The sequence below is a fragment of the Cotesia typhae genome, unplaced genomic scaffold (assembly GCF_013202065.1).
Source record: "Cotesia typhae breed Kobodo isofemale line unplaced genomic scaffold, CoteBio_Ctyphae contig_4, whole genome shotgun sequence".
Lineage (NCBI taxonomy): Eukaryota > Metazoa > Arthropoda > Insecta > Hymenoptera > Braconidae > Cotesia > Cotesia typhae.
The window spans coordinates 4010727-4026302 of NW_027423748.1; the positions used below are offsets into that span (position 1 = coordinate 4010727).

The window sequence follows — 15576 nt, forward strand, 5'->3', positions numbered from 1 at the left end:
TATTTTTAATATTTTTCTTTTTTTAATTTCTTCTCTTAAATATTCAAACGCTTTATATTATAGTCAAAAATTTCACAGTTCATTACAATAAAAATATTCATAATTAGTTGACTATTAATAATTTTTAATTCTTGATAAACCTTAAAATTATAAATTTTTTTATTTTATCCTTATCCTTTTTTTTTTTTTATTCTTTATGTATTTATATAATTCACACATTTTATTTAATGCTTATCTAGTTTTGATAAAAACTAAATTGGTGCTAAACGTGCTCAAGTTACACAAGTGACTCAGCAGTGATCTTATGCCTCTGTTTTAACATATTTACCATTTTTTAAAAACTACTATGTAATTAAAATTTTTTTAATTAATAAAGAAAAATAATCTGAAATAAAAAAAAAAAAGAAATTTTTTTTTTTATAATACTAGACTCTTTTATGAACTATACACTCTAATTATAAATAATTACAAACCAATAAAATCATTTTAAATTAAGATTATAAAAATGCACGATTTTTGTTGTTGTTTAATGTTTTAATTTATTAATTAAGCAACATTAACTATAACCGGAGTACTGCAACTATTTAGTTTTTAAACCAGTGGAACAAGCAGTAATTATTTATCTATGCATTAAATTTAACTTTAATCAATATATTGACATAAATAGGTCAAAATAGAATGACAAATGTAAAAAATATTTTTTTTTGTATATTTTTGCATGTTCGAAAAATATAAAAAATTAAAAAAATTAATTAAAGTTAAATTTTAAAAATCACTGCACAAATGTTTTAAATATATAAAAACTACATCTAACAGATATAAGCTTATATATAATACAATAATTAATCATATATGACATTTCGGACGCTTATTCTGTATAATAAATGAAAAAAATTATTTTGCATTTACTTAATTAAATTATGCATTATTTTAATTAATATCTCTCTTCGTTAATTTTTTTTCTAAAACTAATTTATCAATTTAAATTACTTTATAATTAATAAATATCAATAAAATATCTAACATTGCTATTATATTTCGTAAATTATTATCTTCCATTTTTTATATTCGATCATTTTTTTTCACTCCATATTTTACATGATTTATCATTTTAATTTAATTATATAGTTATTTAATTTATATTAACATTAGTTCTTTCATAAAAAATTTAACTTGTCTAAAAATAATTATAATTAAAAATAATAAAACAAAATTACAAAAAAAAATCCTAGAAAAAAAAACAAATGGCAATTTCTCGTGACCAGAACAAGTTTCCATTATTTCATTTTTTATCATTTTGTTATCGTAGTACTTTTTTTTTTATTTTGTTTTTCTTTTCATTAACCGCTCTACGACATTTTACATCTCTTTACCACACATATTTTGTACCAAACCAGGCCGATTAAAAATTTAAGTGCTCTTCGACATTTTATTTTCTTATTATTTTTTATTGCGTGTGCTAATAATGTTCCTGCCATCATTTATCTCTTATATTATTTTTAATTAAATTAAATTAAATTTTCTTTTTTACTTAAATATTTTCTATAATCAATAGAATTTATTTTCTTAATAATTTTTTTTTTTTTTTTCACAATTCATTAATTTATAATTTGTTTTTACACTCTCTCTTTCTTTTTTTCAATTAGTGTTATTTATAAATACCCGATGTAAATTCACAACTCAATTAATTCTCTAGGCCTTTTTATAATATTTTTCATTTTTTTTTTTTTTTACCATTTTCTATTTTTTATTTCATTTTTTTTTATTAATGAAAAGTGCACTTAACGGTGTCCATAGAGCACCAATAAATTGAAGGGACGTCTACCTCGGCAGATATTGATCATTATTATCATCAAGATATTACATTATTTATTCTCAATACAATAATTACATATCATTATTATCATTATCTATATTATTATTTATAATTAGCATTATAAATATTATTATCGTATGAGAAAAAAAATTTAATACGATAATTTAAAAATTGTTCAAGCTATATTCACGTTTACTATTAATCCTAAAATCTATCATCACCGTGTTAAAGCGTAGACAACTACGAATTTAAGGCAAATCGCGATTGCAATTTATTTCCCGATGGAAAATTATTGTACAGCGAAACATTTATGTCTCAATTGTATTTATTATCATTAGTATTATTTTAATAAATAAAATTAATTCAATAATAATATTATTACAATTGAAGGAACGGATTCAAATATATTTATATATGTACAGATTTTTTCAATAAATCTGTTTCTCTATGAACTTTAAACTTTAATTGACGTTAATTAAAAAAAAGCAGATGATTTACGGTTAAATAAAAAGTTTTAATACAACACAATATATGATTAAAGCGGAAGCACAATAATGTTTAATACTTTTAAATAGTAAAAAATCAATGATTTGTTATACAAGCGAAAAAAAGTATTAAAATGCCCACTTTACTTCGCACTTAATTATTCTCCACAATAGATTATTTTTTATTCGTCAACTATATTGCAAATTTAATGAGTAATATATAAATATATTTTATTTATATAAGAAAGGCGAATATTGCTTCCTCCCAATTTTTTTTTTTGTTTTTTAGTAATCTGATTGAGTTTATTATTGTTTCACACTATTCTTAATCAATGTCTGCCAAAGTAGCTTATGAATATTTTTTTCTACTGCCTTTATATTTTTTCATTCATCTCTTTCACATATTTTCTCTTTTATTCTCATTTTCTTTATATAACTCGCTACTAAAAAAAGGATAATCTAAATAAAAAATAAAAAAAAAAATTATTACATATTTTACAAATATATTCTATTAGCTCGATCTAAAAGTAGGCATAATAAAACATATAAAAGTATATGAATAATAAAATACACTGTACACTTAATCTCTGAACCTATTCAATGTTGTTTAAATTAACGCTCATTAATAGTAATAATATTAAAAAGATTAAAATCATTTTTATTTAATGATTATCGGAAGTCTAAAAGTAATAGATACGATTTATCATCCCAACAATTAATGGGATCATTGACTGCATTGGGTACTATAGATATTTTAGTCAGTGAACTAAAAAAAAAATACTAATCATGTCATGATAATGTATATATATATATATATATATATATATATATATATATATATATATATATATATATATATATATATATATATATATATAAAAAAAAAACTATCACGAATGCAGTGTAGCACTATCGTGATTCATTTATTAATCGTAAAGCATTAACCGGATTATTAATAAATCATAGATATATATTTATATAAATGAATTCGTTAAAAAAGGCCCAGTATGTAATGCTATATAGCAGTTGTAATAATAAAATAATAATAATAATAATACAAAATACATTAATTATTTATCACGCAATGGCGAATATAACGTCGAGAGCATAAGAAAGCAATTATTATGCTTATAATTATAATTATTTAAAATCTAATACGTATGTAAAATTTATAAATGAAAATTTAATATCGTTGTAATAATTATAATTATATATAATTGATTGTAAAATAATTAATATTAAAATAAAAGCTGCGATCTATAAATGAAGTAACTAAGTTACTATTTTAGTAGGACGAATCATAGTTGCGTATGTAAATAATAATATTTAAGCTATCTTAAATTGCTCGTTATTGCTCGATACGAGACTTAGTTTGATATTACGTTAAGTATTATTTTTTTTTTTCTTTAATTATTTGCTTAACGATTATTTTAATTGAGGTATTTACGACACTTTCGTGAGCCACAAGTACATGGTATCTTAATATCCTCAAATGGAAATTTGTAGTCGTATGTCAACTCTTCTCCTTGAGTAATACGTCGCAAGGCAAATATTAATATGTGTTTCTTACCAAGAATATCCACGACTTTTGAATAACAGTTGGGCTGTTAAATATTAAATCAAACAAAATTTTTTAAATATTTAATTAAAATTAATTTTACTTTATCAATTAATAATATTTCAAAATAATTTTAAATCATTTACCTCACAAGAATGGTTTATAAATCTCGCGGCATTCCCTTTCATTGTTGCGTCGACCACTAAATGATCATCTATTTTGAACATATAACATCCTATATGTTTACTGTCATAATATTTTTCTCGTTTGTCAGTCAACGAAGCACGTATCACCTTAAATAAATAAATAAATAAATAATTAAATAAATTTACTTGCAAATATTAATTATAAAAAAAAATAAAAATAAAAATAACGTACCTCGCCGGCGTACTCGATAACCATTTCTCCAGCTTCAATGTCTCTCAAACAAAACAATCCTCGGCCATGAATATGAGAATGGTAAACACCTACAGATTCTTTCGAAGTTTCTTTGAGCATTCTGAACCTCATAGCCATTGGTAAATTGGTACTTACTGCTCTTCTAACATCCATCTCCGAGACTGCTAGAATTTTCGGCTGCTGGCGATGTCGTGACGCGAGCCAGCTGAACATATCATGAACCTTGCGTTCTTTAAACGGCTCAGCACGTGCAGATCCGTACTCAGATCCCGACAAAATATCGCTGTCAAATGATTTTGGTGGTTTCAAATTATGATACCTGGGTTTGTACTTGGTACATCTATTAACACCAGCCAATTGTTCAACCAGGTACACCGTTGCATTATTGTCCAACCCTAGATTTTCCGTCAATGGATTATGAGTAAGTGGAGGTAAGTTGTGCGTTTTTCGCGCAGCTTGAACCGCTTGAAAGACTGAATCCCAAACTTCAGACATTGATGACGCTGTATGCGTAAATCCATCTTGTGATTTTATTTCGTACATTAATTTTGGTTCATTTTTCTTCGGAGCATTTATATTACTCATATTATTAATATTATTGTTGTTGTTGTTGTTGCTGTTATTAATATTATTGACATTATTCACTGGGTCAACTTTTGATGTAACTTTCGATTTAGATAAAAGTCTAGATGTTTTTACAGCAGTCGTTATTTTGGGCTTCGATAAGCTTGTCACTGGATCCTTGATTGTGTTATTATCAAGTATAATTCGTGGAATCTCTTCGACTTTATTCGCTTTCAAAGTAAATTTTTTAATCGGCAGTAACTGCAATGATCCAATGTGAGGAGTTTGTTTAGTGGGTAATATTTCAACAGATGTAATTTTTGGTAAACTTTTTTTAGTCACAACAGCTGTAGCAGTTGTTGTTGTTGTAGCAGTTGTTATTGTTGTTGTTGTTGTTGTTGTTGTTGTTGTTGTCATCGAAGCTTTTGTGGTTTTGTTATTATGCGTTATTTTATATGAACCATCCTGTAACTGTTTCTGTAATACTATTTTCAACGATGCATTTTGTAATTGATCTTTTTTATCACTACTATCAACTAGATTTTTTTCTTCAATCTCTTCTTTATTATCAACGATTAATTTTGGTCCATTTTTATTACTTTCTTCAGACAATTTTAAATCCTCAATAACATTTTTATCTTCATTTAATTTGTCGTCAATAACTTTATCATCGACAATTATTTGATTTTTTTTATCAACAAATAGTTTGTCATCACCGAATAGAATTTCATCACTGATTAAATTATCATCGACAATAAGTGGTTTATCGTTAAAAAATTTATCTGTAAAATTTTTATTTACACTATCCGATAATTCAATTGTCGATTTTTCTAAAGTTTCAATAGATTCTGACTTAATTATTGGCTTTATTTCCTTAGTCGGTTCCTCAATGTCATTGATATCAGGTTTAATCGCTTCAGGTTTTGGTACAACAGCTAACATTGGCAGTACTCGATTCATCGGTCTCGTAGGAGCAACACTTGTCATTATTTTATTCTGATTATTGCTGTTATTACTAAAATTGCTTACATTACAACTGTTACTGTTATTATTGATATTATTAAGACCAGCTTGCTGTGAAGTAATTGAGCTGACAAAATTACTTGATAACCCATGATAAATATCATGACCATTATTACCAACATCACAGTTATTGAGTTTTTTAACAATATCCCGCTTCGTGACGCAGTGATTTGACAACGGCGATACTTTTGATGATAAACTCGACTTTATCATACTCGTATTTTCAGACACGTGTTTTGAGTCTAGATAGGGTCTCGTGCTACTGCTGGCAGTTTGCTGTTCGACGCTGTAGATAGGCTCTGAAATAAATTTCCACTGTCCGTAATTGGGTTGCGTGACTGTTTGTTGTGATACTGGACTCGGACGCACGGCAATACGAGGTATACTCTGGTGATTTTGAATTGGCCGGGCTACTGCTGCTGCTGCTGCTGCTGCTGCTGCTGACATTGATCTAGAAGACATATCTATATAAGGTGCAACTGGATTAACAACCTCAGGTTCTTGTATTTGCAATTTAGCTGTCATGGGTTCCGTGGTGATTATAGAACCCGATAAACCTTCAAAGTTTTGATCCCCAGGTGTAGTAGATCCAATATTTCCACCTGGGTGATTTAACGAAGTTGTACTTGCTATCGGAGTTTCCACAGGTTGGGAATTCATAACAACGTAACTGCCAATGTTCGGAACATTTTGGACTGTCTGTACAGCTGGAATATTTTGGATTGATTGTACAGTAGGGACAGTTTGATTTTGAGTTTGCAGAGGAACGCTAGGAATTCCTTGAACTGCTTGTACCGTTGACACACTGGGCATCGTTTGTACATCAACAATAGGCTCCATTAATTTCGACGCTTGAAATACTTGTGTGGTTGTTTGATAACTGCTGGCTAACACTTGAGGTACTGCCCCAGTGACAAATTGACTTGATGACATCACAGTATTGCTGACGATAGTTTCTAACCCGTAGTACATCGGCTGACTGGAGACAAACATACTGCCTGTAGAATCTGTAAACATTTCTAATGTAGGAGTTGAACTCAGTACTAATTGTTCTGACGATATCACTCCACACTGAATAGCATTTGGCTGCTGTTGGATTATCGTCCCCAAAACAGCTGGCTGAGGTTGGGCTATCTGTACACTTGGTAGAACTGATATACCACCATTGGAAAGCGCCAGAAGATTATCAGAAGCAGTGTGGATATACGCACCAGGTACCAATTGATTGGTTGAAATAAATTGAGGCTTGTAAGCTGTTTCTTGGCCTCCGATTGTTGTGATGTATTGTAAATTTTGATCAGACTGCTGTTGAAGCGTATCCACATACGCTGACATTATTCCTGAAGACGGGACTTGCTGGAGAATAACAGTCGGTGCATTGGCTCGTGGCGCTTGTTGCAAGTGTACCATCGGTGATGAATTTTGATGAATCGTTTGGAACCGAATAGGCTCAAGATGCTGTTGAGTTAAATTGTTTTTAATATACTGTGGTTTAATAACCTTAGTTTTAGCTTTAACGACTCGCGGTTTTGGCTTTAATACTTTGTTGTTACAAATCATCGTTGCTTGTTGCTGATGATGATTTATAAGAGTTTCATCAATGTCTCTGATAACCGAAGAGTCTGGTTGAATTACAGGTGGTATGTAAGGACTTACAACAGCCTGGTGTTGATTCTGGTTATCATTAGACAGGACGAGATTCGGTGATGTTTGTTCGTGTGCTGGTGAATCAGTTATTTCTATTATTTTTATCCTACTTTCTTGAGGTAATACTGCTGCTGAAGAATTCGGTAATGTTGTAGTCATTCTTGTATACTGAGTTTGGACAATAACTTCATTAGACGTCAATACTGTTTGATGGAGAGTCTCAACTGTTTCGTGACTGTGAATTTGTGGTGTAATTAATGCCTGGGCGATCGGTTCTATTTGCAAACCAGTGTGAGGAGAAGGTACTGAAGCTTCTAAAGGTGATGTTACTTGAATATCTGGATAATCTGTTGACAATGTACGGCCTTGGGATGGGGATGACAGAGTAACAAAATGTGGTGAATGTAAATCGTCGAAAAAGGTCGACGAAGAAGCACTTTTGTTATCAATTGTTTCCGAGTCACTGTCGCTTGTCGTTACGATGTCGCAATTAGACAAGTGTCTATTGTAACTGTCATGGGTTCTGTAGGTGCATTGACAACGTTTGCAAGTAACTGGACCGTCTTCGATGGTGTGAGGAACGTAAATAATTGTGTCAATTTGATTGGTGTGACTCTCATCGTCACTGGAAATGTCGTCGGCACCATCCAGCTGTGGAATTTTTAAACTCTCTTCGGAGTCAATGTCTGAAAAATTATCGCGTTCATTGACAATAACCATTTTATAACTATCGGAGTTTAATTTTTCTTCTACGTCGTACTCTGGTGAACTGCATTCACTTGCACTACTAGGATCTGCTGGACCGTCAACTTGAAGTAGGCGAGGTTGTTGCCTCGTATGCCAAAGCAAACGCTTGTGATCTTTATCTTCTCTAGTAGGCATAATTCGTCGATTAATGCTTTGATCATCAATGCAATATTTGAATTCTCTTACAGATTCATTGATCGTAGGAGAAGATGCTCGTCCTACAGTCACCATAATACTTTCAGGTATTCTTAGTTCATGGAACATTGAATTTTTTTCAGCTGAATCGACAACAAAACTGTTTACTTCACCAGTTATTGCTGTGGATGGTCGTGATAATTTTCTTCGCTTTACAGTCGAGCCGTAAGTTCCGTCTAATTTACAGCTCCATGTTAAGCTGCAAGATCTCTGGTGATGTCGTCTCTGACCACCCACAACCAATGGATTGCTACCAATAACCTCAGATTTTGAGCGTTTTAATTCTTTGCCGCCAAATTTTTGTGATTTTGAGTTTGATAGATCGTCCATTAATTCTTGGACGTTGCTTTTAGTTTCAAGATGCAACCAAATGTCATTTTGCTCAGCTATTTCTGATAAATTAGAAGAATCTTTGGCTAATTTATTACCATCTGAAGGTGATTTAATCATCTCATCGTCAACGTCAGAAGACAAAATTTCATCTTTAAGGATATCGTTACCAAAAACACCATCGTTCCTTAAATCCATCGCTAAAAAATCTTCATAAGACATTTTCGGAAAAATATCCTGCATCGAGATTCCGTCCAACAAATCATGTGGTAAATCTTGAAAGATAACATCCGTTATTTCTGGTGGCAATAGATCCGTATTATTTTGTTCAGCGAGGTTGTCATCTACTTCTCGGTTGTAAACAGAATCAATCAACGAATCTAACGTCTGTTTGATGGCTAAATTTTCAATCTTCAGACGTTCTTCAGTCTCTTGTTCTTTAGAATGGTCTATTGTGACATTGTGATCCATGTCTAAATTAACGTCTGTCGTGCATGTTTTTACGTATGTGCGTATGTAATACCTAACTATTTTCATAGGATTTATTGTCGACCAGTAAAGCCTCGAGCACTTGTAGTTGTTGGGAATTATTTTTTCGTTACTGTCGGAAAATTCAGGCATAACTGTGCCTAAACAGTCGATCATAAGAGAACCAATCATTACTTTAACTCTATCAGGTTCAACGAATTTTTTCTTTTTTCTCCCAAACTCAACATAAACCAGTCTCTTTAAGCTAAAATTTTCCTCATCATTTTGATTTTTGTTAATACAATTAGCCAAGTGTAATGCACAATAAATTGTTTTATCGTCATTCAAGCCTAATCCAGCATTTCTTGCACAAGGATAGTGAAATGTGTTACCGCAATTTTTAGCACAGCAGCCAACACTTGCACCCTTTTTACCGCACTCACCACACCTGATCATACGACCACGTGAGATTGCACTATGGACATTTTGTAACGATCCATCAATCTCCTCGAATACTTCATTAGACCAGAGAGCACAATTCGCGTGAACCCATTCATTTTGTCCGCAATACAAAAGCCGACCTTCACGATTCTCTTGACCGTCTCCGATGCCTTTACACAAAGCGCAAACTCTCGTATCTTCCAAGATAAATTCACTGTAGACATTTCCTGTCCTCATAGTGATTGCTTTCGACGCTTTGACAACTTCCTCTTTCCAAGTTTCTAAAATCGAGTCATTCAATTTAGATATCGATGAATCACGATCACCGTCCATGTCTGCAGAAGACGATGACAGTTCTTCGTCGTATGAATTAACTTTAGCCTGCTTGGGATCAAACCATGGAAATATTTCCTGTAAAGATCTATGATAAAGTAGTGTAAGATCTTGTTTACCTGCTCGATTAACCACGTGCTCCATATCACAGTGAAATTGAAAAAGAGATTGATATTCGTTGTTGTTTACTTTACGTTTAACAGACATTAAACTTGGTGATGGTTTCATTAAAATATTTTCTTCTAAGCAAAGACACTCACGTGCTGAATTAGAATTTGAATTATCATTTGAATTTAATGACTGTTGATTATTAGTTTCTCCATTGCTACTAGAATCATTGCCATCTTTAACGATACAATTTTTGACTCGTACTGAGCATTCTTTGAGGTGAAATTTTTGCTTAAGCTTTCTTAAACCTCTTCGTGGAACTTCTTGCTGTTGCTGCTGTTCATCAATTTCAAAATCAAATCGACTTAAAGGATCAATTTTATTATTATCAACATTACTAGGAAATTTATCATAATTATTATAATCAGTTTCTTTATTATCATTAATTGTCAATTCTTTATTACTATTGAGCTTACTAATGTTATTGTCAATATTAGAAAAATCTAACAATTTTCTGACACTAACAACTGGCTTACACAGGCACTCTTTTCTTGGACTCCAGTTAAGAGCATTACATACTTTACGATTTTTACTCAATGATTTTAAAACAGCAACAAAACCAGTTTTTAATTCCTTGTCAATGGCATTACGCCACGAAGTTGAATTTGGATTTGGTGAACACTGACTGCACGTAAATTCAATTGAATCCGGTAAATAACTCAGTACTTGATAAAATTCATCGGATAATCCTTCACAGTGCGCATGAACCCAACACGAGCACTCGTTACACTCCATCATTTTCGTATTGAAGTCATTTTCATTATAACAACGTTGGCAAAGTGGACAATAATTGCCGCGTTGACGTAATTTAAAGCACATTGAACATAAAGGTAAATTGCCAACGTAAACATTAACACCCTCGCTACCGCAGCTTTTGCATTTTACGCAATTTTGACAAATATAAGGCCGGTCTGGACTGTAGAGTCGGGCATTAACGCCTGATTTAGACAAACATGAGTGATGGAAAGATTGACGACAACGAATGCATGACAATTTTGGTCCTGTTCTTTGAGAACAAGTTTGACAAATTGTACAACGTGGGCAACACCAGTCTGGTTGGACACAGGCATTCCATTCACTAGGCTCAAGACAAAATGCGTGGTATGGTTCACAGCAACACTGACAATGAATTAACTGTAATAAATAAAATTATAATTATAATAAATAACTAAATTATATTGTTTTAAAATTAAAAATTTTAATTTAACGTTTAGTAAAAAATACTTACAGGTTCTTTTCCAGTACTACCACAAAGAAAACAAATAGTAGGAATGGGAAAAGTTTCAGATGCAATTAAAGCAAATCCTTTAGCACCAACTTCCGTTGGATCATATTGCTCCCAAAAATCAATTGATATTTCATGAATTTTATTTTTCCCTGATTTTACAAGTGTACGTAAACTGTGATGACTCGATACCAAATTATTCGATTGTACTTTACTCTTTTTATTAACGTAAGACGTTTGCACGGTATTATTATTCGTCGAGTTAGCATTATTTTCTTGATTACTCTTGGAAACTTTTTCCCTTGTGTCAGGCCTCTTATCCTCGTCTTTTGTTTTGACAGTAGCATTCTTGTTACTGACATCAGAAGATTCGTCTTTTTCATCGGTAGAGGGAAATGTCGCGATAGGTTGGCCAAGTGCAACACTGGCACTACGGCAGACGTGTTTAACCCTTGGACCTTTGAGATCAACCCTCTGTCGAAGTGGCTGAGTCGATTGCGTAGACTGGCTAGCAGTTGGTGAAGAACAAGCAGACGGAGGAGATAGTACTAGTGGACTTTTTATTTTCTTGCGAATCTTTATCCTCGTATCTTTTTTCCTCTTTTTACTCAGCGACATTGATATTGGATAATCAACTTTGTTAAATTTATTGGCCAACAATCCTTGACCACTTTGATATCCGACTTTTCTCTCTGGGATTCCTGACCAACTAATCGCAGACTTGAAGAGATTTTTCTCTAGACTGTCCTCAGCTGGCCAGTTGATTTTAGATCTAACGGTCTTTTGATTGTCTAGACCATCACTGTCTTGACTCATGGATCCTAGTGACATTACAGGATCTCTGTGTAAAGGTGGAAGCAGAGAATTTAATCCCGTTTTAATAGACGTTGGTATATTGTAACATTTCAGACACATTTTTAGCCAACAAGCTGGACAGCGAGCTTTGTAAGCACAGCGCATTAAATTCCACTGTTGACTGCGTACAACTGGAGGCACTAGACACATACCGTCACCTTTGTGACACTGCAATACAGGAAGCGTCGTATTGGTAGACTTAGCACAAGCTTGATGCTTTATTATTTTACTTATAAATTTACGACACGATTCACAACTATAAATACCAAATTTACGAGCTTGATTAACAAAACGATAAAAGCGTACTGCACCACATACTCCGCATTTAACTGTACCAGTTAAACTTGAGTTAATACTTGTATTGTGATTATTATTATTACTACTATTATGACTGTGTTGAATACTTGTAACTGAAAATGGCCCTTCAGTACCTCCTGAATTTTTATTCTCAAGCTTTAATCTTGCTTTTCGAAGTATCACTTTACCTCCATCTAATTTCATACCTGTCCACTCAGACTGTTCATCTTCGCTATTGTGATTACTCTCGCTGGTACTCTCTGACAGAGAGCTATCTGATTCAAATGTGTCCAATCTATTTTGACTTTCAATATCACAATTTTTATTTGTCTCCTGCGTGCATTCATCGTTCTCATCAGAACACGACGATGACAAAATAACTGAATTTATAATGTCAATCTTTTTATTACTTCGTATGCTATTGTCATTATTTACAAGTGATAAATTTTCAGTGTCGATTGGATTTTCACTTGGTATTCTCAACCGTGTTTTAATTCTGGAAGACTCGAAATTTGGAGTGTTGGAATCCGGAAGAACTTTTGAAGAGATTGATTCACTTGTACTTGATTCTGATAATTTACCAATTATTGTCGTTGGAGATGACTTGACATTATTATTAATTTTATTTGTCATTTTTGTCTTACTCACTAAACTCGTTGATTTTTTAACATCGCCAGAATGTTTTCGAGATCTTGTATCTTCCTTACTTTTAAACTTGTAATTTTTTAAAGATTTTGATGTATTAATTGAAGCTGTTGAATTATTTTTGTATTGCTTTATTTTAGATTTGACAGTACGAGAATGACTTTTGCCAGCTGTCTTGCTCTTTTTCGACTGCTTGGCATCCTCATTGTCAGCACTAGAACTCTGCTCCGATTCCTCAATAAATCTTTTATTTGGCTTAATAACACGAGAAGAGTGTGCACTACGCATTGGAAGGACAAATTTTTTGATAGCATTTGATTTATCACTAGACTGGATTGTAATGTTACGATTATTCGAGGTGATGTTGTACTTAGCCCTCTGCAATAAACGTTTGGCTGTACTATTCCGAAGCTGTCGTGTCCGCTGATGACGATCTAATATATTATTAACAGCTTTTAATATCGGCGTACGAACAACACGCTTGAATTTAACAACACCTTTACCAACTTTTGATTTGTTGCCATTCTTTAACTTTTTTCCATCTTCACTACTTTTTTTATTAACATTAACTGTTTCTTTAACAACAACAATAATATTATTACTTGTACTTTCTGGTAAATTACTATTATTGTGATCGTTGATTTTTTGTTGATTATAATTATTCTCAGTTTCCAATGTTTTTGATAATAAATTTTCCGTTAACGATTCGTTGATTTTTTTTTCATCATTTTGTTGATTTAATTTATCGTTTTCAGGATCCTTTTTTGATGTTTTTACACATGGTGTGGATAATTTAGCTTCTTTATTGCTAAAACCATGGAAAGGACGATGTTCCTAAAAATAAATAATAGTTGTAATTATTAAAAATATTTTTGAATTTTAAATTCGCGGTAATATTTACATTCTTTACTAATCTTAGAAAAATATTAAATGAAATAGACAGGTTATGGTTCTATTTAATTTAAATACCATAAAACCATGAAAAAATAAACATTATTATCATAAAATAATCCAAAAGCCAAAGCAAAAGAAAAAACACAATAAATCTACTGTCAAAATATATGATAAAACATAGGCATTATGGTGCCTGTGTTGGCTTGGCTTCATACCATAAAAAATAAAGCCTGAATGACATCATCCGTTGTCATCAAAATAAACTCATTACAAATAAATAAAACAAAATTCACAAGAATCAGCTCTATAAATAGAACAGAATAATCTTTCCCGCCGATTATAAATGCATTTGAATATTTTTATAGAATAAAGAAAAAAAAAACTAATCATACATAATAACAATAGTAATAATGGTAAAAAAAAATCAATTATAATTTTAAGTCGCAATCAAATCGGCGCCTTGTATGCGCGTCTCTATCGGCGGATCACAACAACAAAGTGTCTGCGTCGTGTAATAAAACAAAAAATAATGTAATACGCATACATATTACAACCCTATAACATTTATCAATTTTTTGCGGTATCAACGTAGCTAAATAAATAAAAAATGAAAGTAAATTTTATAAAAAATATAAATGAATTAATAAAAAAAAAAAAAAACATTTTACCAGAAAAATAATGAAAATAATAAAAATCAAAAGCAAATAAATTCATACTTTCTCATTATCGCCAAATGTTTCATTGAACAGTGAAAGTCCATAGTAAATGTTTTCAGCAACGGTTACGGAATCACTTTGAGTTGGTTCTGGCCGCCCGAGAACCTTGATTCGTTTTCTGGTTACCGTTTTCGGCGGCTTGCCTGGAAACTTTGATCTTCCCATGATTTTTAGCCGCCTTCGGCTTAAATCTTCAGCGCTCAATAATATGCATTGTAATATTTTTTTTTCATAACACCACTCTGTTGACTGTTACTTTTTTTTTCCTCATAATATTTCCAACCAATACCTATATTACAATACAACAATTACAATAATATCAATATCAATAACAATACAAATAAAATAAATAATAACAATAATAATAATATTTATATTTATATTCATACCTCATATATTTATCAATATATAATTAATCATAACCTTTGCACAACACAATTTGCGTTAAATATAACAACACCAAGGTAAAGAAGAGTTAAGAAGGCGCGCATACACCGCAGCATAAGTCTTAACTTTTAGTATGTAACTAACCAACCAACTCACTTTACTTACAGTACATACTACACTCTTTTTTTATACACATATGCATATATATATATATATATATATATATATATATATATATATATATATATATATAGTATATATATAGTACTATATAGTATATATATATATATATCTATATATATGATCTTTAATACTACATCTGAATCTGAGTAATGCAGTGTAGGTTTTTTTTAAGCGCAATATCTTATAGTTGAAATTCTCGT

The 15576-nt window shown here is 31.3% G+C and overlaps 1 protein-coding gene across 1 annotated transcript; it reads right to left on the reverse strand.

Annotated features, from left to right (window-relative positions):
* Positions 1-3464: 3464 nt before the first annotated feature.
* Positions 3465-15349, reverse strand: Trx (histone lysine N-methyltransferase trithorax). Its single transcript, XM_074242961.1, has 6 exons — positions 15196-15349; positions 14807-15095; positions 11403-14030; positions 4238-11308; positions 4006-4152; positions 3465-3905 (listed from the first exon to the last, which is right to left on the reverse strand). Exons 2-6 carry the CDS (start codon positions 14969-14971, stop codon positions 3732-3734), a joined length of 10185 nt encoding a protein of 3394 aa, XP_074099062.1. The 5' UTR covers positions 14972-15095; positions 15196-15349; the 3' UTR covers positions 3465-3731.
* Positions 15350-15576: the final 227 nt, after the last annotated feature.